This window comes from Cyprinodon variegatus, unplaced genomic scaffold (genome assembly GCF_000732505.1).
Source record: "Cyprinodon variegatus isolate N-32 unplaced genomic scaffold, C_variegatus-1.0 Scaffold59, whole genome shotgun sequence".
Classification (NCBI taxonomy): domain Eukaryota; kingdom Metazoa; phylum Chordata; class Actinopteri; order Cyprinodontiformes; family Cyprinodontidae; genus Cyprinodon; species Cyprinodon variegatus.
In genome coordinates, this window is record NW_015150512.1 from 1,806,953 (window position 1) to 1,831,852 (window position 24,900).

At 43.2% G+C, this 24,900-nt stretch overlaps 3 protein-coding genes across 4 annotated transcripts in view; all 3 read left to right on the forward strand.

The window, feature by feature from the left end:
* rnf130 (ring finger protein 130) overlaps window positions 1-2,649 on the forward strand; it is a 16,957-nt gene extending 14,308 nt beyond the window's left edge. For both annotated transcript variants that reach the window (XM_015371534.1, XM_015371533.1), the window contains one exon: window positions 933-2,649. In XM_015371534.1, the coding sequence (XP_015227020.1) occupies window positions 933-1,045 (113 nt within the window). In that variant the 3' untranslated portion in view covers window positions 1,046-2,649. The remainder of the gene's footprint in view (window positions 1-932) is intronic.
* A 1,442-nt stretch (window positions 2,650-4,091) lies between these two features.
* On the forward strand, window positions 4,092-22,738 carry tbc1d9b (TBC1 domain family member 9B). The gene is made up of 23 exons (XM_015371522.1): window positions 4,092-4,336; window positions 10,427-10,537; window positions 10,622-10,740; window positions 10,813-11,044; window positions 11,120-11,378; window positions 11,488-11,695; window positions 13,368-13,565; window positions 13,641-13,787; window positions 13,868-14,018; window positions 14,099-14,313; window positions 15,072-15,189; window positions 15,772-15,974; window positions 16,327-16,409; window positions 17,486-17,615; window positions 17,892-17,990; window positions 18,057-18,125; window positions 18,214-18,454; window positions 18,534-18,599; window positions 20,126-20,194; window positions 20,643-20,696; window positions 21,164-21,205; window positions 21,319-21,410; window positions 21,486-22,738. The coding sequence occupies exons 1-23, from the start codon at window positions 4,219-4,221 to the stop codon at window positions 22,077-22,079; spliced, it is 3,618 nt and encodes a 1,205-aa protein (XP_015227008.1). The 5' UTR covers window positions 4,092-4,218; the 3' UTR covers window positions 22,080-22,738.
* A 1,543-nt stretch (window positions 22,739-24,281) lies between these two features.
* The window catches only part of LOC107082717 (chromosome unknown open reading frame, human C5orf45), a 7,848-nt gene continuing 7,229 nt past the window's right edge, over window positions 24,282-24,900 (forward strand). Inside the window, exon 1 of the mRNA XM_015371520.1 lies at window positions 24,282-24,404. Within this exon, the coding sequence (XP_015227006.1) occupies window positions 24,345-24,404 (60 nt within the window). The 5' untranslated portion in view covers window positions 24,282-24,344. The remainder of the gene's footprint in view (window positions 24,405-24,900) is intronic.

Below are 24,900 nucleotides of genomic sequence, written 5' to 3' on the forward strand. Positions count from 1 at the left end.
AATTGGTAGTTGGCTTTTAAGCCTATATAGCTTGAAGTAGGACAACATGGATGAAAAGGATGGTGTGGTCGAAATACTCGCCTAATAATTGCACACAGTGTAATCAGCACCAAAACCTTACGCTGAAACTAAGTAACTCAACAGTGAACACTAATGAAATTTTACATACAAACCGGTTTGTGAGACTGCTGTGAATTGAAAAAAAGGTGATGGCCAGGCGTCGCCATTGGATTCAATGCTTATCCAATCATCTGCTGACGCTGTGGCCAGCCTCGCCTGGTCATTTGTTGTTACCATGAGGACGTAATTCAACTCTGGAGCAAGCAGTTAAACTTTAAGACAGACACAAACTTTAAGACTGACAGCAGTGGCACTCTCAGGATGAATGTCCTAACTAATATTTTAGTATATTAACTATAAATTGACATTTCACATTTACAATAATGAATATTTTTTTTGTCATATTGTTTGCTTATATTTAGAGTGATAAATCCAGTCTTCTTTTTCACTTTCCTCGTTAATGTACCATATCACTCACCCACTTTTGTAACTGAAAAAGGCATCGGACATAACTTCCTTCAAGGCCAACATGGCCGTATCCATCATTATTCCTCCTCTGTCTGTGGAAAATGTGTTGCTTTAACGTTGATTTGTCTGTTGATGCCTCAACACAACTTTACTGTCTTGATGAGAAAAAATGCCCATTGTCTTTGTCTTAATGTTTGGTGATCAGGCACCATTGAATGCCTTGGGTAATGTTGTGCTTCACCATATAGCTGCTAAAACTGACTTGCTTTTCCTCACAAGCAAATTAGTCTTGCAGAAGGCATCACATAAATTACAAGCTGCACAGAGTGATTAGGGTAGACTGACCCTGACCCTGAACTGATTCACACATCATTCCCCCCTCCTGTGCTCTGATGTCTTTGCAGGTGGAGGTCACTTCTTCAACAGGAACTCCATGTCTCCTCGGAACATCGTCTCTGAGATGGAGCTGCCAGACATCCAAGCCTCACTCGATCTCTATGATGACAACAAGTCCTGAGACCAGTCGGCATGGTTACAACCGCACATCCAAATTATTCCCCCTGTTGAGGGTTGAACAAACTGGACCCAGAAAGTCCTCGCAGAGGGGTTTCTGTTGCGATGTGCAGTTGGGATGTCTAATACTGACCATCTGGATGTTTGATCACAGAAAGACTTTACTGACGTTTCTAAACAATCACAAGATTTTAATCACTGTTACTGGGTTCCTTTAAAGTTCTTCAAGTACTCCTGGATCAGCAACAATGTTTCCAAAGATACAGTAGCTTCTGAATGTTAGTGTCTGCGGAGATGAAACCTTGGGATCTGTTACGGTTTCCACACTTGGTTCTGAAACCTAAATGACTCCACAAAGCCAAAATGTGTTTGTAAAAATCCTCAGGATTCCTTATAAGGTTCCTGAGAATGTTTTTGTGCCTGAAGTGATATGGGTTTCTAATCTAAGATTCTTATTTCAAAAAAATGCTTCCTTATACTGAGCCCTGGTTCTGCTCCATTGGAGTGGTTTTCTGGATCAGTCTATAGTTCTTTCTGCTTGTCCGGTTTTCTGCTAAATGTCATCAAGGCTTTGAGAGCTCTGGAACCTCTCTTAATCCTCAATATGATACGAAGTTCTGTTTGATTCAGCTTACTAAAATCCTTCTTGCAGAAATTCTGGGTCAAGCAACTGAATAATTTCTGGATTTTCACCATAATTTCAAAGTTCCAGGAAACTTCTGTGTCCTTATACAACTTTAGTGCTCTTAGGGATCTCATCCAGGTACTTTCAAAGGTTCTGGAAAAGGTTCTGCCATTTTTGCTCAGCTTTTTCCAGAGTAAAAAAGATCAATGTGTCAGGTATAAAAACAGGAAGTGATTCAGAGAAGAACTATAGCAGTGTCCAAGAACTAGATCCCAGAACCATTTCTTACATAATCATTGTTTCTCCGGGTACTGGCAACCTCCCATGCTGAGTGGCTGGTTGAGGATCTTATTAGTTTTGTTTCGTTTCGTCTCTCAGAGTTTGGACTCTGCTTGATGGCCTGGATCAGCACTTCCTCTGAAATTGGATCGCCTGGAACAAGTTGGAGCAGGGACTATGAACATCTTAGTGAGTCTCCTGGAGTCCAGTGGATGGACCTGCTAAATGGACTGGACGTTGATTCTGTCTTTGCTAGTCCATGAAGCCTTCTGGTTGCATTGGTGTAGGTCCAGCAGGATTCCCAAGCTCTGTTTAAGAGGATATTTTCCTTCATTTTCTAGAAAATTCCCAGTGTTGGAACCAGAGGGAACCAGAAGAAGCTGTCTTACATCGGTCCGTTAGGTGATGGACTGCTACTCTAAAGTTATTCTGAGTTACTCAGTGTGTAATAACATTAATACTAATAATCAGTATATAAACAGCATTAAACAATCTATAATCTGACTGATTCATCAGTAATAAGTGACCTGAAGAAGCTCAGCTGCTGTCCATGTCTGTCTGATTTCATTTTTTTTATTTGTTTTTGTCCATCTCTATCCACGTCTGTCTCTTTGTGACAGATGAGGATGATGATGACTCGGAGGGGTCCTTTGTGTCTTTACTGCCGCAGCATCATGTCTGATTAAATGTCATTAAAGAGTCTGCTGCATCAACTGTGCAGTCTCTGGCAGTTTGTCCTCTTGGTCTCACATGAGAAGAAAGAACCATCTCCTACTTCTGATGCTTCGTTGAACACCAAAAGCTGATACCCTTGGACCAGCACCAAAGTGAATGTTTTGGGTGGTACACACCAAACGCTTGGAACATCAACGTTTCTTGAAGAACTTGTATTATATTCTTGAAATGCAAATCAACAAGCTTGCTGGTTTGAATCTACAGCTGCTATTCCAAACCTGAACCAGAATAACAACTGAAGCTTCAAACCAGCAACCCTCTTGATAGTGAGGAATATAAGTATTTGAACGCCCTGCTATTTTGCAAGTTCTCTAAGTTAGAAATCATGGAGGGATCTGAAATTGTCATCGTAGGTGCATGTTCACTGTGAGAGAACTATTCTAAAAAGAAAGAAATCTGATTTTTTTTTGTATGATACAGCTGTTAAGTATTTGAACACCTGAGAAAATCCATGTTAATATTTGGTACAGTAGCCTTTGTTTAGAATTACAGAGGTCAAATGTTTCCAGTAGTTTTTCACTGGGTTTGCACACATTGCAGGAGGGATTTTGGCCCACTCCTCCACACAGATCTTCTCTAGATGAGTCAGGTTTCTTGGCTGTCGCCGAGAAACGCAGAGTTTGGGCTCCCTAAAAAAGGTTCTCTATTGGGTTTAGGTCTGGAGACTGGCTAGGCCACACCAGAACCTTGATATTCTTCTTACAGAGTCACTCCTTGGTTATCCTGTGTGTGCTTTCGGTCATTGTCATGTTGGAAGTGCCAGATTCGACCCATCTTCAGTGTTCTGAGGGAAGGAGGTTGTTCCCCAAAATCTCACAATACACGACCCCCAGTCATCTACCTCCCCCATGCTTCTTCATCATTCTTGTTCCTCCAAACACTGTTGGTGGAATTATGACCAAAAAGTTCTATTTTGCGCTCATCTGACCACATGACTTTCTCCCATGACTCCTCTGGATCCTCCAAATGGTCATTGGCAAACTTAAGACAGGCCTTGACATGAGCTGGATTAAGCAGGGGAAGCTTCTATGCAATGCATGATTTCAAACCATTAGGTCTTAGTGTATAACCAGTAACCATGGAAACGGTGGTCCCAGTTCTTTTCAAGTCATTGACCAGCTCCTCCCGTGCATCTCTGGGCTGATTTCTCACCTTTCGTAGGATCATTGAGATCCCATGAGGTGAGATCATGAAAACTTGAGAGGAGTTGAAACAAATAGGCCTATGTGCTTAATAGGAGAATGTACTTAAACATAATGGTTGTGTTATGTCGCCAAAAAGACGCCTAAATAATGTGTTCGCTGTTTAAAGCAGCAAATGATGTCTTGAAAATTAATTAATTTAGGACATATTTTTATATAAGCCTTTATTGAGACGCCAGCACGCACGTCACGCAGAGGCGTGGTCTAATGCGTCATACACGGAAGTGATGTAGAGTCATCAGACCTGCAGAAAACAACAGAAACGGGACCAGAAGAAACCTGATTCCGGGCTTTATCCAGAGTTCACCCGGTTGAGGGTCAGTGCAGCTGTCCGCCATGTGGATCGAGCCGGAGGAGGTGCTCCTTGCCGGAGCTCTGTGGATGTCAGAGCGGGCCAATCCGTTCTTCATCCTGCAGAGGAGGAGGGGGCACGGCCGCGGAGGGGGGCTGTCCGGTAGGTTCTGTTCGGTCCGGTCCGGTCCGGTCTGTCTCTGGGTGACTAGTGAATAAGCAATTTGATGTGTCTGTTTGGTTTGTGTTTGACGAGTTTAAGGGGGGAGGGGGGTCTCTGTTAGGTTCTATGTGGGCGGAAGGGGTGGACGGTCCACTCGGTTCGGTTCGGCTCTGTAGGAAGGAACTGTTCCATTCTTTTAGTTGGATGTTCTGTTCTCTCTCTGTGAATCGGTTCAGTCTGAACAGTTAATTGTGGGTGTTGGTCATCCAGCTAAGTTCAGGTTTTTTGGAAACAGTTCTTGCAGAACCTCAGTAACAGTCACCTCTGGTTATGTAAACTGAGAACAGAACAACTAGTTCTGGATAATTGGATGCAAAACTAGAACCCCAGAATAAGGTAAAAATGTGGCTGGCCTCAGATCTGAGGGGAGTGACGCCATGAAGACTCAGCTGACTTTGTTTACTTCCTGATAAAGAACCAGGTGATTAATTTTTGCATCATGGGGAAGGTCTTGGAGACCTGCAAGGGTTTAGGTGGGAGTGGGTCTGTGTCGTTGGGGGTCAGACAGACATGTTCACAAGTCATTTTTTGCAAGTCCAAGTCAAGTCTCAAGTCTTGAGAAGGCCTGTCGCAATAATCAATTAATCGCACAAAAAATTCTAATCACTTAATTAATTAAATAAAAAGTGCAATAATTTTCGTGCTTGCTTGTTTCTCAGACTGATCTGGTCAGACCAGTAAAATGTTAAAGGAAACAGAGAAAGTAGTCCGAAACCAATTAGTTGCCAGAGGAGGGATTGGAACCAGCAACCTTTTTCATTTCTTCCCTATTTAAACCTTCCTAATGATGGTAAAACTTGTGCACACAGATCTGCTAGGAATGATCTGAACATCATCTGACTAATTTCATTTACTTTATAGCCCCAATTCCCAACATGTTACTTAACTAAGGCAGTTCAGTCTAATCATACAGACAGATTTAACTATTCTGAACTATCATGCATTACAAGCACTGATGGTTCCAAGATTTGGACCCAAAGAAGTTCTGCAGGCTCAGGAAACCTTTGTTGGACAAATGCATGGCTGCACCACAACAGGAAATGGATGTTGGGATGTTTAACACATTGGAAGTTATTAAAATGTTACGCATTGACCTCAGAATGGAAGGTTGTGACCCAAACTGCAGGTCCCGTTGTCTCTCTTTCAGTTTTTCTTGTATCTCTTATGTAGCTTTTAGACCTTCACCATCAGGCGGCTGCAGAGGCGTAGCCAGAATATTTTTATAAGGGTGGCCAGGCAATAACCATCGTACACTAAGGGGTGGCCGAAAGTGGATAGGCGCCAGAACCTCAGGGTCAATCTACACTGTTCCAAGAGGAAAATTAACGAGCAAAACATCCATATTTTCTAAATAAAAACAATTTATACTTTCCTACAGCCTTTGCTAACAAGTAGACGCATATATTTAAACATCCGTGCTTTCTAAATAAAAGATATAGTGGATAAAAATCTTTTAGTTTTGAGATCGTCATTACTTTACTTTACTTCTATCAATAAACATTCTGCATAAAATTTATATTTACAAGCACTAATATTTACATAAATTGATTATTAACTAAGTTTTTATTAAAATTTTTTATTTATCTATGATTTCACTGAAGACACGTTTTCTCTTTACCCCATATAAAACAAAATCTAGTTCTGAAAAGAGAATGAAATCTGTATTTATCATCTTTGATGTTAGTAAATTGATGTGTATAATTAACCACAAAAACATATTAATGTTTTGAATATTCCACTTGAGAGTATTACTGCTGCCACCATCTGCATTAGAGGGAAATAAATGGTAGGGGTGGCCATGACCACCCATGGCCCCCCATCTAGCTCCGTCCCTGGGCTCCTGACTTCCCTGATGGAGGTGGTTAGAGGGTATGGTTGCACCTGTTGTGTGGTTCCCTCACTTCTTTTGGTCTACCACAGGGAGCTACGGCTTCAATGTTTTTTAGCACCATCAGCTTGTGAATGTATGTGAATTGGTGAATTAAAGGGTTCATGATAAAGTGTGTTGGGGTGATCAGGCCTGATTTAGCGCCGCATAAGTGCAGGCCATTCACCATTTATATGATCTGCATTAGCAGTTCAGTTCATCTGAATTCTTTGCTCCTTTTTTATATCTATAAAGTTTCAGTGGTTTCCAGTGACACCAATGGTTCTCAACCCAATATAAAGTGATGCATAGACAGAAAATACACATTGCAACAGTTTCTGTAACGTCTCCATTTTTCAGGAAGTCGTATCCAAATGCCAGTTTTTATTGGCTCTTCTCTTCCAATCTGATGACTTGAAGCAGGAAGTTTTGTTGGTCAGGACTCTATGGCTGCAATATTTTGGATAAGCTAGATTCTTTTAAAGGCACCATTGCAAAAATGTACAATACTGAATATACAATTTTAGGAGGTGTTTTGACAGGAAACCTTTTGGATTATTTTAGAATTGCACTGTTAAAGTTGGTTGTAAGTTGGAATAGGTCATTTGTGCATCTTTAAATCTAATATATATTTTTTAAAGAAATACATTTCCTCCATTTGTGGCTCAGTGCTTCTTTTTTTGGATGTTTTTTTTCTGGTTTTAGATGCTGTGTAGCTTTTTTGAAACAGCACGCATTTGTTGAAGACTATACTCAAAGCATAGGGAGTTTTGTTTATCTTTAGCTAAAATATCACTTCAACTATTTGCAGGAATTTTGAATATGTTCCACCAGCCATCCGTCCTCTATACCCTTCCACTTTCTCCGTTCAGTGTTGTTGAAGAGTAAGTTCCTGTCTTTAGCTGTCATTGCATGAAGTACAAGTAGTAGATAGGACACGCTGCTACATCATAGCATGACATTTTATTTTTTTTTTAAACATGTCTGTCTTCTTTTCTAGTAAAGCGGACCTGCCTTGTTCTAGCGATGTCCTTTTTTAAAATTTCTGTAGGTGGGAAATGTATCGTAGACTTAGACTAAGACAACTTTTATTGTCATGTATGCAAAATGAAATTTCGTTTTGTACAGCTTTCCATTCCATAAAGTGCAGCAGTGATCAAATGTAAACAATGTGGGAGAAAATACATGGTGCAAAAAAAAAAAAAAAAAGAAAAAGAAAAAAAGAAATGTAGACATTTTTGCAAGAATCATGCAAAATGCGAGAATCATGAAACATCATTATTACTGAATGTGAAACAATAAAAATGTATAAAAATTAGCATTAAAGCAGATGAAAATTGCCCAGATTTAAAGTTGGGTTCATTAATCTGTTCTGAAAGTAAAGCTTTTGATATTCTATTTCTCTGTTTCTGTCTAACAATAATTCCTTTAAAGTGGTCATAAAATGCAAACAGAGTTTCCATTGTCATAGATGAATAATGATAGTTCAGTCAGTGAAATAGACGTACAGAGAAGTTCACACCCCATCAACACCTCCTTTCTGTGCAAATCTCACAATTCTAAACTTCCACAATAAAACGGGTGAATCCAAACGAAGCCCTGAATTGACGTAAATTCGGGGATGCTGCCTTATTTGGTTCTGGCCTGTACTTTTGTCACGTCCCAAAATTGACATACAGTCCAGCCCACTGGTTCACTGGCCCAAGGGAGGGAGGGGTATGAAGTGTGGACTGCTGAGTCGCTTACTGGACCGGACCTCAGCAGAGAGCCATGAGCCGCCCATTCTCAGCCAGAGAAGGGGGACTAGGGGCCAATAAGGCAGGCAGGGGGAGGCACAGGGCCGCTGGCTCCCTGCCCCTGTCCCCGGGGTTCCTGGACCAGCCCCAGAGCTGATGGTTTGGTTTGAGTGCCCGGTGTGACCAAAATCCCAGATGATTTAGAAATTCCCCCCAAACATTTTTTTTTTATGTATGAAAAGCAGGAAATGTCTGGTAAAAAGATGACGTCTGGTCACCCTACCATATAAACAATTTTAATGTTTCAGTGACTGTGTGCTTGTTGCTATGATGCGTCTTTGCTCAGCAGCTTCGCTCGTTGTAAACCAACCAATCAGTGCACAGCTCATCTAAATGTTCATGAGCATACCATAAAAGGAAGAAAATCTGTCGTTTCATTCTAGGGGTTATAACCAGGCTTGCATTAGGGCTCATAAAACAGCATTCAACATAGAACTATGTTATTTCTAGCCCAACCAATGTTACACACCCTATTCAAATACCTTAAGGACCAGCACCAAATACCCTATATAATCAATCTATGACCCCTTTAAAGCCTTTTTTATCTCATTTAGTTCAAGGTAAACTCCAGCAAAGTGGATTACGCTGAGGCAATGAGAATCTTAGTAGTAACAAATGTTAGTATTAACAGTTTGCTGGGACTGGATCTTTTTTCACCCTTGGTGATGGGAGTGGTTTGCACTTTTGCAGTCTTTGAAGTCTGAACCAAAGCTTCAGGGGAAATGCAGCTTTCCCAAATTTTAAGGCAAAGCAGCTTAACAAACGTAATTTTTAAACAAGAATGTGAACAACACCTATAAAAATATAACATATAACATAAAAAAGCACATTTCGATCTGTGACAGACCTTCATTACTTTAAATCTGACCACCTTTTTTAGGTTTGTAATTTTATCTAGTTATTCAAGCAAGTAAACCATCAGTCTTCATTGGGTAGAAAAACCTAATATTAAAAATCATTGCTTGAATGTTCCTTGTCCTGATCCCCCTTTCCTAAACAGGTACTTTCTTTTTTCATGATTTACATTTTAATAAGGAACTTATCTTATTTTTTTTTGTAGGTTAATGAATTGATCAGTTAAACTAACATAAACATAAGGGGCTATGTTTTAGAGATGAAAGTGTAATTAAAGGTAAATTACGGCAACACAGTTAACTCTGCACACATGTAAAAAAAAAAATCCACAACAACTTGCCCTAAAAATATTGTTCACAAAACAACATATGACTGTCTGAAAGTTATATGATTTAAATATTGAATCAAATAAATGCATACAACTCCATAACATCAACCAAATCATAGATAGAGCTGCAAGTGTAAGAGACTAAATAAGAATAAAGCGAATCTACAGCACCTCCTCAACCTAAACCTGACCTAGGAGACGGTTCCAGTGATGTGGAAGACCCGCTGCCTTGTTCTGGTACTGAAAAATACTTGGCCATCAGCCCTAAATGACCATAGTCATTGTCCCTTACGTCCCACATCATTGAGGTCCTGGTGAAAATCCTGTTGATCCACCTTACTAAGCAAAAAAACTATTTGGACTCCCTGCAGCCTGCTTAATCCCATGACATTGTGGTTGGAGATGCCCTCATACACCTGCTTCAACGTTCCCCTGCTGTCATTTAGACAAGACCTGTTGGAAACACCAGAAGACCCAGGTGGAGGCCTCAGTAACTGCCTGGATCAAAGATTACCTGAAAAATAGACCATGGTTTATGAGTCTGTAGGATCATCAGGTTGTCAGCTGCACAGGGTAAGGTCCTCTCACCAATCTGTTTTACTCTGTTCACCTGAGACTTCCAGTAGCAGACAGACTCCTGTCATCTGCAGAACTACTCGGATGACTGTGCAGTCATTGGGGGCATCAGAGATTGACGCTAATGCTGACTGCAGCTTGTGAATTGCTTTGTGGCATGGTGTGGAAATTATTGTAGATTTCAGAAGAAGCTGGAACAAGTCATAAGTTGTTACCGTAATTGGAGAAGAATTGGTGGTAGAGAAGTATAAATACTTCAGTGTTCTGGTCGAGAGACTTGACTGGAAACACAAATGTGAAGCTGTCTACAAAAAGGGAAAGAGCAGACTGTACGTTTAAGGGAAGCTTAGCTCCTTCAGTGTTTAGAGGAATATGCTTCATGTCTTCTATAAGTCTGTTGTGGAGAGTGTGATCTCTTCTGCCAGCATTCAAATGAATTAATGAAATAAAGAAAATAATATAACTCAAGTTAAACTGTCACCAGCATGAGCTATAAGATGAAGTGGTACATGAAGTGGTTTTGTAGATGTATATTGATTCAATCTCAAGGGCAGATCCTTGTGGAACTAAGCATGTGATGGCTCCTGTGTTGCCCGGCATCCCTGCAGGTCTTCTTGTGGGGACTCTAGATGTGGTTCTGGATTCGAGTGCCAGGGTGGCCCCCTACAGAATCCTGTTGCAGACTGCGGACTCTCAGATCTACTGGAACATTGCTTGTGGTGAGCAGAAGAACTGAGAAAACATGAGCTTAATCCAGATGCTGGTCTTTTTTTTAGGTCTGTTTATCCTCATTTGTTTTGCAGGGTCATCCCGCAAGGAAATTACAGAGCATTGGGATTGGCTGGAATCCAATCTGCTGCAGACGATCTCCATATTTGATAATGATGAAGACGTCATCACCTTCGTCAAAGGAAAAATCTCTGTAGGTCTAAGACGATACATGTTTGCCCAGGTTTTTTTTTTTCTTTATGACAAGTGATGTCACTTCCTGCAGGGCATAATTGCGGAAGAGAACCGGCTGAAGCAGAGTGATGACCAGGAGGAGGACAGCGGGAAGTTTCGAGAGGCAGAGCTAAAGATGAGGAAGCTCTTTGGGATGCCTGAAGAGGAGAAGCTGGTGAACTATTACTCGTGCAGTTACTGGAAGGGTCGAGTGCCACGGCAGGGCTGGCTCTACCTGTCCATCAACCATCTGTGCTTCTACTCCTTCCTGCTGGGGAAAGAAGGTATCCTCAACCAACTACACACAAACATGAACCAAATCTCTCTGCAGTGATTACTAACTATCTTTGCTCGCATAGTGACTCTGGTGGTGCCATGGACCGAGGTGACGCAGCTGGAGAAGAATGCTACCCTGGTATTTCCAGAGAGTGTCCGTGTGAGCACCCGGAACGCAGAACATTTCTTCTCCATGTTCTTGAACATCAATGACACCTTCAAGCTCATGGAGCAGCTCGCTAACATCGCCATGCGACAGCTGCTCGACAATGAGGGATTCGCTGCTGACCGATCGCTGCCCAAACCCTGCAAGACACTGAAAAACGTCTCTGCTCTAAAGAGGTCTCGCTCTGATTTAAACCGAGTCTGATCAGGGCTGGCAGGGTGTAATTATCTGTGTCTTAATGATCCTCCCAAGTCAAAAGCATCAACAGCTGTTTTCTGTCTGCAGGGACTTTGATGCCCGAGCTAAGAACGAGCGGTACCGCTCCATGTTCCGGCTTACACAGGACGAGCGGCTGGACGGACACACAGACTGCACGCTGTGGACGCCGTTCGCCAAAATGCATGTGGTGGGACAGCTCTTCATCTCTAACAGCTACGTCTGCTTCAGCAGCAGAGAAGAAGACCTGTGTCAGCTAATTATCCCACTCAGAGAGGTAAGTCCTAAAATCTACAGAACTGAGACTAAAGCTTGAAACCAAGCCCAGGTCGCATCTGGGTCTTGGTCAACCTGTCTGCTTGTCCCTGCAGTATCATGTTCAAGGTCACAGCCATGAACTGTTATACCTGCTGAGATCCCCAGTCTGTTAGTGCACACATTGGGGCATACTCAGTCGATATTTGAAGGAAACCTGTTCTTGTGGTATGGAGCCAGAACACTTGAAGAAGACCCATTGATTCTCAAAGGAGAGGGGATTAACAATAAACTTCTGCTAATGGATTATAAACCCAAAATAGCAATGACTTCAGTCTGTCTTTGACCACCTTTCAGAATCTGTGTAACACCCCTTAAGACTGAAATATACTCCCACGTTGGGTTGTTGGGCCAGTCCGTGTGTGCCATGCGCAAGCCCAGAGAATCGCTGTACTCTTTTATAGTTGACGTGGGTGTAGTTGCAGTCACTGCAAAAACCACAGAGGGGCAGTGGTCAGCATAACAAGCAGAAAGGCAGCAAAAAAAAGGCAAGAAACTCTTGACGTCCCATTTCCAAAATGGCTGAGTGCAGTATTGTTTATTTAAGAATTTATGATTATTGAAGATTCCTAGGTGTGCTCAACAGAAATATATGGTGGAATACAACAGTAGGCTTTCCTGCTGCACACAGAGAGATGTGGCGATGTGGAAACCAACCCATTTCCTCCCTGTGAAGCCCATACGGACCTTTTTTTTTAAATGAAATAAATAAAACAATGTTTCACTTAATAAAAGCTGAATGCATTGTATACTATGGGTAGTTGTTTCAGGCTTTATTTGTATGGTATGTGATGGAATCCTTGTTTGTACCACAAGTTTGGCCAATAAACTCGCCGTATGCCGTTTTCAATCACTGAATAACCAGTAACAACACTGCATTTAACCACACTACTCCACTTCAACCTTTTGCACCATTTGATGTCAGTATAGGCAAACTTGTTCATGGAGAACAACTTTATATCCTTCCATTTGAAACAAGGCTGGTATGCACGGACTGTGCCAAGTTACAAAAATTCTGAGGTGTGCAACCTAGCACACCCTTGGAGCACACATCCTTGTGTCTTGTGCGATGTGGCGAGTATAAGCCAAGCTTATGGGGGAAATTAATGGATCACCAGCCACCTGTACCCAAATTCTGTTGGTAGACTACATCAATGTCATCTATTCTCATTTACTTATTGATGTATTGCTGACAGGAATGCTAGACATTTTGCCCCTAACTGGTTTTATTGGTTCCAGCAAATGGGTCACAAGAGGTGAAGGTTAATGATTCTCCCTCAGCTGGTATTCCTCAAGGATGTACGTCCTCAACATCTGTGTTCAAACTGATTGCTGATGGATGCAGAAGTCTCGTGATCATGCAATATTCTGATAAAACCACAAGATTGCTTTGTATAAAAAAGGAAGTGGGATGTTTCTTTAACTAAGAGCTCCATGAATCAGCTGTTGCCCATGGCAACAGTATTGATTGGTCATGTTGTTCTAAATAAAAGTACATCTCCAGAAGGTTTAATAAGGTTGTAGTTCAGCAGTAAAGTGCTTGTTAAAAGGATGCTGATTTGGACATTTGTCCGAGACTAATTTCAGCTAATGCTCCTTGTTCATGTATTTACACATGATTATCTGCTCCTCAGGTGACCATTGTGGAGAAGGCGGACAGCAGTAGCGTCTTACCGTGTCCCGTCTCAATCAGCACCAAGAATAAGATGAATTTTCTCTTCGCCAACCTCAAAGACCGAGACTTCCTGGTGCAGCGAATCTCAGACTTCCTGCAGCGAACACCTGACAGCTCATGGGGCGACACCGGCCCGCTGCCTCTGATTGGTTCCTCGGTGAGTTAAATTTAGTTCAGGAGATATTTTACTGTCAGTATCTTATGTTTCAGTCTAATGTCTCCTTGTACCCAGGGGTCCTCCAGCGTCCTCCCGTCCTCTTCAACAGGATCTGACTCCGTCCACAAGGGGCGCCATTACCACCCTGGTCTGCCTACTGCAAAACAGAGTCTGCTGCAGCTATACCATCGAGATGGTCCAGAGGACCTTGGTCCCAAAGCTGTAAGTATGGTTCCCAATGGAGGAATGGTGCATGGTAAGGAGACACTGATCAGCCGTTCCTCACCTCCTCCCTCGTGCAGATGAAGGAGAGGATGAAGGAGGAGGCCTGGAACATCCATTTTTCAGAGTTTGGTCGAGGTGTCTGTATGTACAGAACCTCCAGAACCAGAGAACTTGTCCTCAATGGGATCCCAGAAAGCCTGAGGGGGGAGCTGTGGTTGCTGTTCTCTGGTCAGTGTTCAATTCATAGTTTGTTTACTTCAGAGATGCTCTTCTCCTCCATCTTCACCTGTGTCACCCTTAACTTACAGGAGCTCAGAATGAAATGGCATCCCACCCTGGTTACTACGGCGACCTGGTGGAACAGGCCATGGGGCTGTGCTCATTGGCTACTGAAGAGATCGAACGAGACCTTCATCGCTCGATGCCTGAACACAGAGCCTTCCAGAACGAGATGGGTATTGCTGCGCTGCGCCGGGTACTCACAGCCTACGCCCACCGGAACCCAAACATTGGTTACTGCCAGGTACTGAACTAAAAACTACTGGAGCGCACTGAGGCTAACCCAAGATTACCGTGGCTTCTAAACCGCACCTGAAACTACTGTTGGGTTCCTCCAAAAACTACCGAATACTTTAGGTATATTAGAAATCCTTCAAACTATTAGATTATTGCCTAGATAAATTCAGAAACAAGATAACTTCCAAAACTGATAAGTGGGCTTCTAAGTATGCTACCAAACCACTGCTGGGAAAAATGAGAACTATTAAACTTCTCTCTGGTTTGCTCTGTAACCTCCATATGGTCTCTTGGTGCGTTGGTCCATTCCAGTCATGAAAACTTTCGAGAGGGATTATCCAAAGGAAGTATGCTAGGTACAACAGTTTTTGACTCTACTTCTAGTAAAAAAAAAAAAACATAATAATGGAAGTGAATATTTATAATGCTGTTGAGGAGCATCTAGTGAAAGGATTTCTGTTGAAAAACTTGACAGGATGTCACTCAGAATTTATTGCTCACTGCAAAAGGGATCAGGACTTTCCAGACTTTCTAAAATACCATTGTATCACATCACCATCTCTATTTTTAGAGGCCACAGTAATGTACACAGAGTAAAAAAAAAAAAAAAGAGCTGCAAAGGCAGAATGATTTGACCAGAAGAGAACCTGGATCTTGTTGATTCGTGCCATTGTCAAACTTTCGTTTGTTTCAATGAAAGAGTTCTCCATGGCCCATTCTGTCCTTGCCATGGTCTGTTTCATTGTGAGTCCTTGTCTCCTCCAGGCCATGAACATCGTCACCTCTGTCCTGCTGCTCTACAGCACCGAGGAAGAAGCCTTCTGGCTGTTGGTGGCGCTGTGCGAGCGCATGCTGCCCGACTACTACAACACTCGGGTCGTAGGTAGGTAACGCCGGTCCCATGAAGTCAGAATTCTGCCTGGATTGCACATGCATACTAAATACTCAAACGGGCAGTGGCATATAAAGAAAATGCATGTAAACTTTTCTCCACACACATTTTGAATGTTTTATGTGTGCAGATTAAATACCATGAGCCCTCCAAATTTTACAAGCACGTTAACATGGTCCTGTGCTCGTGGTGCTTGTGTGTGTACTTGTTTCTGTGTGCTTCTGTCAACTTTTGCCACTTAGATGACAGAATTAACCATAGAAATTAAAATCTCTCTGATTGGCTCCTTTCAGGAAATCCTGCCTCTTGAAGCAGTGCTGTTCAAGACTTCCTTGAAAGTAGCCAATCACAGGTGGTTTACTCTCTCCAGAAGATTCCCCTCCCAATGTGACAAAAGTTGAGCACATACAATCCATGGTGAGGTTTGGGAGAGCATCACAGGCGTCAGCAGAGCTAGGGTCTAGGAGAAGACTGGGTTGGGTGTCTGGGTGGAAACCGCCACCTGGTTCCGTGGGCCGTTGTCTTCTCTACGTGGCATGCTGTTAAAGTCTCAATGGGTCTTTGTCTCTGCAGGAGCTCTGGTCGATCAAGGAGTGTTTGAAGATCTGACGCGGGCCTTCCTGCCTCAGCTCTATGAACACATGCAGGACCTGGGAGTGATCACCACCATCAGCCTGTCCTGGTTCCTCACCCTGTTCCTGTCTGTGATGCCATTTGACAGCGCTGTCCTGTTGGTCGACTGCTTCTTCTATGAAGGAATCAAGGTCATTTTCCAGGTACGGACCTGTTAGCTACTGACTACTGGTCACCGGTTTACAGAGGAAAACCAAACGGCAAATCTACAGTCATTCCGTAAAAGTAGGTTTGCTGATGAGAATCTTCATCAGCAAACCTACAGTCCTTGAGCAGTGAGCTTCTCTGAGTACGGCTAAGCCATTAGTTCATGTATGCAACCTAAACAGGATCACAGTTCGGTGTGAACGATCCGTTTCAGAGTTCTGCTGACTAAAGAAAAGTCTATTTAAGCTGTAAACTATTTCAAGGTTACCAGCCTGTAGATGGAGATTATAAGGAGTATTGCATTATCTGCCGAGCTGTTCTTTGACCTCTGACCTGATCCGTCCACAGGTTGCGCTGGCTGTCCTTCATGATAACATGGATGCTCTACTGGCCTGCAGCGATGAGGGGGAGGCTATGACCATCCTGGGCAGGTAAGAGCTCCTAACTGATTCAGACTATGATTAGGTCAGGTCTTTCCACATCTACATGTAAAAGCTCTAAAGAAATTAGAATATGCTGAAAAGTACCGTATTTCTGTCTCTTTCCTGGAAAGTAAAACTCACCTGTTTTATAGATAAATCAGATACTTTAATCCTGGAATTCTTGTCGTTCTGTTGATTATAAGTTAAAAATATTAAAACACTTCTAATCTGTGTTGTAAAACTTGAATTTCAAAAAGTGGAAGGAGAAAAAAAAAGTGGTGCAAAGAAAGGTAGCTAGAACCCCTCCAAGGACTCCAGCATTTGACCTGAGGACTTCAATGCCCGTGTGATCATGAGGAACGGACCCCAAGCTCTTAACCCAAGTGATGTATTATTGGACTTCTGTGCAAGTCACTATTTGTTCATATCACACACAATGTTTGGAGTCCCATTCACAAGTGAGGGGAGAATCGAGCGGGAGATTGAGAGATGGATCGGTGCAGCTGCTGCTTTATTGTAGGTGTAGCACGGTTTGCAGTGGTGAAGAGAGAGCTGAGCAGAAAGGCAAAGCTCTTGATTTACTGGTCAGTCTACGTTCTTACCTTCACCTATGGTCATGAACACTGCATCATGACCGAAAGAACGAAATCCCAGATACCCGCAGCTGAAATCAGTTCTCTACGCCGGATGGCTGGGCTCTCCCTTAGAGGTAGAGTTAGGAGCTTGGTCATTCAGCAGGGGCTCGTAGTATAGCCGCTTCTCTTCTACATCAAAAAGAGGTGGCTGAGGTGGCACTCTGGAGTAATTCCAGGCACTTCCTGGGAGGAGGCCCAGGGGACAATCCTGGGCACGCTGGAGGAAATATGTCTGGGAGTCTTTACTGATACTGGTGACCCCATGACCCGGTCCCGGATGAAGCATATATGAATATATATAAGATTTAATTAATTCTGTAAAAAAATATATAAAATAATAACTAAATTAATTCAAACATTTTTCAATATATTTTTGATCCAGGCCATGCTGGAACAGATCTAAGCTCAGTTGTAAACCTTAACAAACCATGAGTTCCACCTGTGCTGCAGGTACCTGGATAACGTTGTGAACAAACAGACCGTGGCTCCGCCCATCCCTCACCTTCATGCCCTGCTGACCAGTGGAGATGACCCTCCCCCAGAAATTGATGTCTTTGACCTCATCAAGGCATCCTATGAGGTCAGAGTGATGTCACTTCCTGTCTGTTAAGTCAGTCATTGCAGAAGGTTCAGTAGCTTTTCGTCAGTCATTGAGAAAATATGATCTAAGCATGCATTCAGAACCTTTGTTCTGAACAGGAGCCATGTAACAAAGTTAGCCAGAAACCCGCAAACAGAACCAGGTGTGATGATTTGCTGTACTAAGAAAAGCACTCAGCTAACCTTCTTCTACTGTGGCATAGAAATGTCCTACATTATCAGAGGGAGATCATCTGCCTTCTTCTTCTTCATGTAGAAGTTTGGCAGCCTGCGGTCTGATGTCATTGAGCAGATGAGGTTCAAGCAGAGGTTAAAGGTCATCCAGTCTTTGGAGGACACAGCACAGAGGAGTGTGGTGGGTGTGGCTGAACATTTGATGTCATGATTTGAGGACATCTTTCTCACAGGTTTGTCTCTGCAGGTGAGGGCGATGATGACAGAGTCTGCATTCAGCATCGAGGAGTTGGAGGAGCTTTACTGTCTCTTTAAGGTCAGAAACATTAAATGCCTGGAATTCTGGTGTACATATCCTCCTCGGATCCTCTTTGTCTAACATGTCTGTCTCTGATCCGATTCAGTCCAAACATATGACCAGCTGTTACTGGGGGTCCAGCAGCTCAGCAGCGGAGCGCCACGATCCTAGCCTGCCATACCTGGAGCAGTACCGGATCGACCCAATACAGTTCTCTCAGCTCTTCTCTGCCCTCTCGCCCTGGGTCTGTGGAAGCCACACTGCTATGTTATCGGCCCGTCTCTTCAGGCTGCTGGACCAGAACCAGGATGGGCTGGTCAACTTCAAAGAGTTTAGCACTGGCCTCAGTGAGTCTGATTCTGAGAGCTGGTGAATAGCCGCCTCCATGTCAGATCTGGTCTCATGCAGTTTTTTGTGTCCCTGCAGGCGGGATGTATCACGGAGACATGATGGAGAAACTGAAGCTTCTCTACAAGCTCCACCTCCCCCCAGGTACCGCCCCACAGTTCACCTGATACACAGATCAGAACTGGAAGATCTGACCTGTTCTGTAGAGCACAGATGAGAACCAGAACTATACCAGCTGACCGTGCAGGGGTTCTACCTGATGTGGTCCAAACACCTTGACGGCCCTAGGTGTTCTAAGCTAAGTGCGGTTTCTGGATCAAACAATACAGGAACTTTAAAATGTGCATGTAGTGTAGTTTAAAACTTTACAATGTAGTGTTTCCCTTCAAAGTAGGTCAGGTAAGGAGACCCTCTGTACCTGAACCACCTCTGTGACAGAATCTGAAATGGTGCTGCGTCATTCAGGCCAAAGTTACTGATGGTTCGGATGAACCGTTGATGACTGTTCTCTGAGAAGCTCCTGGATGGCAGACCATGTTCTCACCTCTAGAGCCTGCAGTGAGGGCGGGGCTAAACTAGTGGCGGTGAGATTGGAGGGAGGGATAGAAAAGCATGGGACAGACTCTGATCCTGAGAGCAGAGGGGAGCTGTTCTGATTAAGCTTCCTGGTTTGAGACACATGAACTGTTTTATTTAAAAATCATTATGCCAATGTCTTTGGCATAATAAATTTTACCACCTTGATTTTAAGTATTACATATTGAGAAAACACTATTATTCGGATCCACTCAGGTGTGTGATTTTCCACTTACAGACACTTGGCCTTCCTTAGAGCTCGTCCCATGTCCATTCGTGCTTCGCCTGGGAATAACATTTATTTATACATGCTGTAGAATCCCACATTTCACTAAATTCTACATAAACCAGGATGCCCAAAATCTGCTTAGATACATTTATACCCGCATATACCCCATTTACACTACCCTTGAGAACCGTGCCGAGACCGGTCCGAGCTCAGTAACTGAGATAACTTATCGTGTGTAAACTGAAAGCAAATTGAACTGAACCGAGATAGACACAACCGAACCGAGATAACTGCAGACCAGTTCCAGAGGTGAGCTCAGCTCAGTTTTTCCCTAGTTCGATTCTCTGATACCAAGAGCGCATGAGCAGAACGCGTCATCTCCGTCTGGCTGCACATTCCGATTCACACTCCATTCCAGTAGTTGGCGGTAATACCCCTCCGGAAGTTGCTTGCCAACCAACACAAAACAGAAGAAGAAGAACAACTATCATAATCGAAATCTTCTCCACACAAAATTTGATTTGCTTGATTCCCTCCTCCTTCGTCTTCTTCTTCTTGTGTTTTATGGCGTTTGGCAAACAACTTTTGGTGCATTACCACCTCCAACTGCTTGATTTCCTCCTTCAATACTGGCAGTAATACCGCAGATCGTCACTAGGAGGCGAGGAGTCGAGGAACCAAGATAGCGTGATGTGTAAACGGTCTTCAGAACCAAGCTCGGCCTGGTTAACTGATCCGAGCTCGGACCGGTCTCGGCATGGATCGGTTTTTCAAGGATAGTATAAATGGGGTAATAGTGTCTGCTTGCACCATGTTTCCTACAACAAAATCTGCTCACAGATGTTTGTTTGTTTGTTTGCTGCAGCTCTGTGTGCTGAGGAGGCGGAGTCTGCTTTGGAGGCCACTCACTTCTTTACCGAGGACCAACAACCAGGTGAGCACACTCTTTGTTCATAAAGTTCAGAGCTCATAAAAGCAGCATCTTCATAATGCTTTTAGAAACAGAAAATGCAAAACTCAGAAAGAGCCACAGCCCGCTAAGTATTAAAAGCTTTTAACCATAAGAAGGGCTGGTTCTCTCTTAGCACGATTAAAGACCCACTGACACCAGAGTAAAGCCCAGTACTCTAGTCTTATGGTCAGGAAGGGTTGGACCACCGTCTCATTAGCGTTTTTGTTTGGGCCAGCGGCTAAAGGAGCTGGACCTGAAAACAGACAGAAACGGGTCCAGACCCCCACAGAAATGGATGGACAGGTGGAGGGTTAGCTGTCTTTCACCTGCAGCAGGTTCTGTTTCCTCCTGTGACTCTCAGCTCTGACTAACACCATGATTCCTCCTCCTCCTCCTGCTTCTTCTTCTTCCCTCTCATGTCTCCTTTCAGAATCTTCCTTCCTGTCTGATCTGGACTCTGTGCGGAGGCAGGAATTGGCATCAGGTTTGTTTGAGTTTTTAAAACCCCTTTTTTTTTAGCCCCGCCCACAGCAGGTGATGTCACAGTGCATTTTTCATCCTGTGCTGTAAATCAGCAGTGGTTCAGTCTAGGTTGTTTACGGTACTGACCCAGATGGTCTTGCTGCTTTTTAACATCCTGGTGACGTTGACAACAGCAGCTGTTGCTGAAACAGATGTTTCACCAGATGTTCTCTGTGTAACTTGACTCCGCCTACTGTGCTGGAACATCTTTATTCTATCTTAGCTGATTGATCGCTTCAGGTCACATGACCCAATAGGAGACCACTCTGTTGAAACCTTAGTGCCTCAACATAAATACCGCCGAGCAGAGTAGGGGTGACATCACTGATTGGGGGTGGGTTATAGGTGTGTCATAACACAGTGTGATCTCATTACTTTACAGTGCAGTAAAGATGATGATGATGGTGATATCTGCTTTCATCCTAACAGGTGAGGAACCAAAGACTGGAGAAGAAGAAGAGGAAAAGAAAGGTGAATATGCTCCTTACATTTAATCACAGCTCCTGCTCTGCCCTTTGCTTATGTCCTCCTTCTTGTCCTGACCTGCTACCTTGTGTTCTTACCTGCCTGCCCTCTTGTTTCAGAGGTGAAGGACTACAGGTATTACTTGAGGATGTGGGCTAAAGAGAAGGAGCCCAAGAGAGAAACCATCAAAGACTTGCCCAGGATGAACCAGGTGAGGCCTGATGCAGGTGAGCATTCTCTGACAGTGAGAATGTTCAGCAATGATCATCTGTTAACCCGTTTACAGGAACAATTTATTGAGCTGTGCAAGACGCTGTACAACATGTTCAGCGAGGAGCCATCCGAGCAGGAGCTCTACCACGCCATCGCCACTGTTGCCAGCCTGCTTTTGCGGATAGGAGAGGTCGGCAAGAAGTTTGGCAATGGGGCCAAAAAGTGTGAGGCTCAGGCCCCACCTCCTGCCCAGCAGGTGGAAGAGGGGCCCGGCGAAGGAACTTCGGCTGAGGCCCAGATCTGCCGTGCTCTGGCCGACGCCCAGCTGGAGCTGCCGGCACCGCAGACATCCGACGAGGAAACGAAAGACGACACATCTGTGTCTTCGTACTCGGTGGTGAGCTCCGGTTCTCTGCAGTGCGAGGACATCGCTGATGATACCGTGCTGGTAAGCGGAGAGCACAGGCGGGGCAGCACGCTGGATGCGGATTGGTCAATTACTTTCGAGCAAGTGCTGGCCTCACTATTGACGGAGCCAGCCCTTGTTGAGTATTTCGAGAGGAAGACGGACATCCAGGTCAAAATAGCCGCTTGTAAGGCTCAGCGTGCTGTGGAGCATCAGATAAGCTCTGCGTCAGACCATGAACTCAACCAGCATACCTCCTGACTCACCTGAGCACCTTACTGACCTGAGCATCTAATTTCCTGATAACCTGTCTGACCACTTTACCGATCACATCACTACTCAATCACCTGACCCCTTGATTGGTCACCTGATCCCTTGATTGGTCACCTGGCCCAGTGATTGGTCACCTGCCCCCCCCCGAGCGGCCATCTGGGCCCCCGATTGGTCACCTGATCAGTCACGGCCTCCATTCGACTCTAAGAATCACCCACAATGATAGTGACCTGGAGTTATCAGTCATTTTACAAGGAAGTCACTGACAGACCTATGATATCATCATCATCATGTGATTCCTATGTGTGTCATAGTAAAAGCTTTTATGGAAGTGGATTGTGGGGCTTTTATTGTGAAAGAAAAGCAGAAAGTGTTGGTCGTTGATCTCTTATTGGTTCCTGAATCTGCTACAGAACCAAAACACACAGGCATGTAAAAACCCTGTAGTGAATATTTCATAGAGGCGATATCACAGCAAGATGATTTTAAGAAAATAATGACTGAAGGAAAGCAAATAAGTTCAGTGTTTGTATTTTTTTCATACTTTTATGCCTTAGCTTTGTTCTTTTTGTTTTCAGTGTACCTCCTGTCCATAGTGACTTCACAGTATTTTTTTTTTTTATCTGTTTATCTGCCTGCTTTTAAATCTGTTGTATTGATTGGTTATTGATCTGTTCTAATAAACCTAAAAGGACCATCCTTCTTCTTCTGTGGTGCTTGTATGAATGTTGAGATTACATGAGAGGTGGTTGCAAACATCAGCTTTTGACAGCAGCTTGGTCTCCATTGAGGTTGCATGACTCAGCAGCTGCAGAATCCTCTAGAGGGCGCACTTGTATTTGAACAAAACTCCACACAGAGGAGGATCTGCCTTGGGCTGAATGCTCAGTAAGTATTTATCCAGATTCAACTGGTGTTGCTGCAATAATCCAGTCCAAGAAGGGGTCAATTGGACTTAGAACCTGAGCAGCAGAACCTGAAGTTTAACACAAGAACCCCCAGCCTTTTCTGACTGCTCCTTTTTTTACTGGAGGGCCCAAAATGACACCGCTGGGGCAATTTGCACCTCAAGCCACTTTTTCTTATGTGAATGCAGCCATTAGACAGTACCATAGTGCCAGCAGTTTCGGTCTGAATGCAAGTGTTATAGGCCATAGTATGGAGGCAGTATCATGAAACTTTATAGTTTTTATTTTTTTATTTTCAGTCCTGAAAATGTATTATAAATCTATACAAAAGGTTTCTGATCACAGCATTTTAATTGGAAACATTACGGCTCTTGTAATTCATGCATTTTAGTCCCACTGTTACTAGCCCACAGCGTACAATGAGTACAGTAGACTTTAAACAAAGCAACTTTGATGTAATCAGAACACGTGTGAAATGTACGTGTCACCATGTTTGCTTTTGCATATAATTTCCAATACTGTCTTTGTACATATCATCGTTTTTTCACAAAGAAAGGATTAGATGTTTTATTTCCCCAATCTAACTTGAATGGTTAGTTTGCCTACTAAAACACCTAAGACCCGAGCTAAATAATTTCATATTTTGCCATCATCCATGTGGTCAAATGCCTTAGAAGCATAAAAAAGAAATATAGCAGAGTTCTGTTTTCTGTATTTGTGTACTACCTCTTTCAAAGCATAGAAACAAATATGAGATGTTTATTTTTAAAACTTAATTGCTCATCAGTGGTATATACATATTTTTGGAATCTAGAGGGTTCTTTGTAAAGGTTTAGATGGCACACATGCTAATGCAATGTACCTATAGTTTTCGATATTGGGTATCTTTCCTGTTTTATCTTTAATCACTGGGACCAGTGAAAGGCACAGCATAGAGCTGGTCAGTGTACCGTGTATCAAAATAGCAGAAAGCCAGAAAAACAGAAACGTTGAAAAACCAGCATACAAATGTAGCTGTAACTATTTTGTTAAAAGCAGACAAACAATAATCTTGACCAAACAATTATAAAAGAGAAAAAAACCTTTATTGACAACATCGCTGACTACAAAGTCCTTTCAGGAGTGGGTGTTTATCACTGCACAGGACTTTGTACAGTAAACACCCGCCGAATAGAGAGAGCTATTTTGAACCATTCTGGAGGGACAGGAATTCCTCCCTCCAGCAGGGGGCGCAACCGTCCTATTTGGTTACACTTTGCCTCTCTAAATGACGTCATGAACCGCGAATATTATCAAAGCTCAAAGCAGAGCCACAGCTCCAGGTTTATGGCAACACAGGTCTGTCATGGTGCAGGAGTTTCATGTAGTCCGGTGTTTCCGCTGCCTGAGCTTCCAGGTGCAGCAGGTAAGAGTCCACTTAGCTGGCGACTAACTTCTGGTCAGAAGTTTATTAGTTTAAGAGCAAAATAATGAATGTGAACCTAATATAGAATCAGCTGTTCGGTTATTTCCTTTAAGACGCTCAAGAACAAACAAGAAGATAAAATCTAAGCGAAGAACCAATCAGATTAAAGCTAAATAAAAACAATTGCCGCTGCTACTGTATGTTGGATCGATCTGAATTCTTTAGGTTATCAATGCATCCGGTTGGTTCTGAATCCCTGGAGTAAGGAACTGAGATGAAATTATTGACATATATCAGTGGGTTTTAAAGGAGAACCACGGAATAGGATTAGGGCCAATGAAAAAAATTTAAAAAGTTAACGGATTGTTAAGTTTTATTTCTGTATTGTATAAGAAAAAAGTCAGAATTCTGACTTCTTTTCCTCGAAAGTTCGGACTTTCTATTTTTTCCTCGAGAGTTCGGACTTTTTATTTTTTCCTCGAGAGTTCGGACTTTC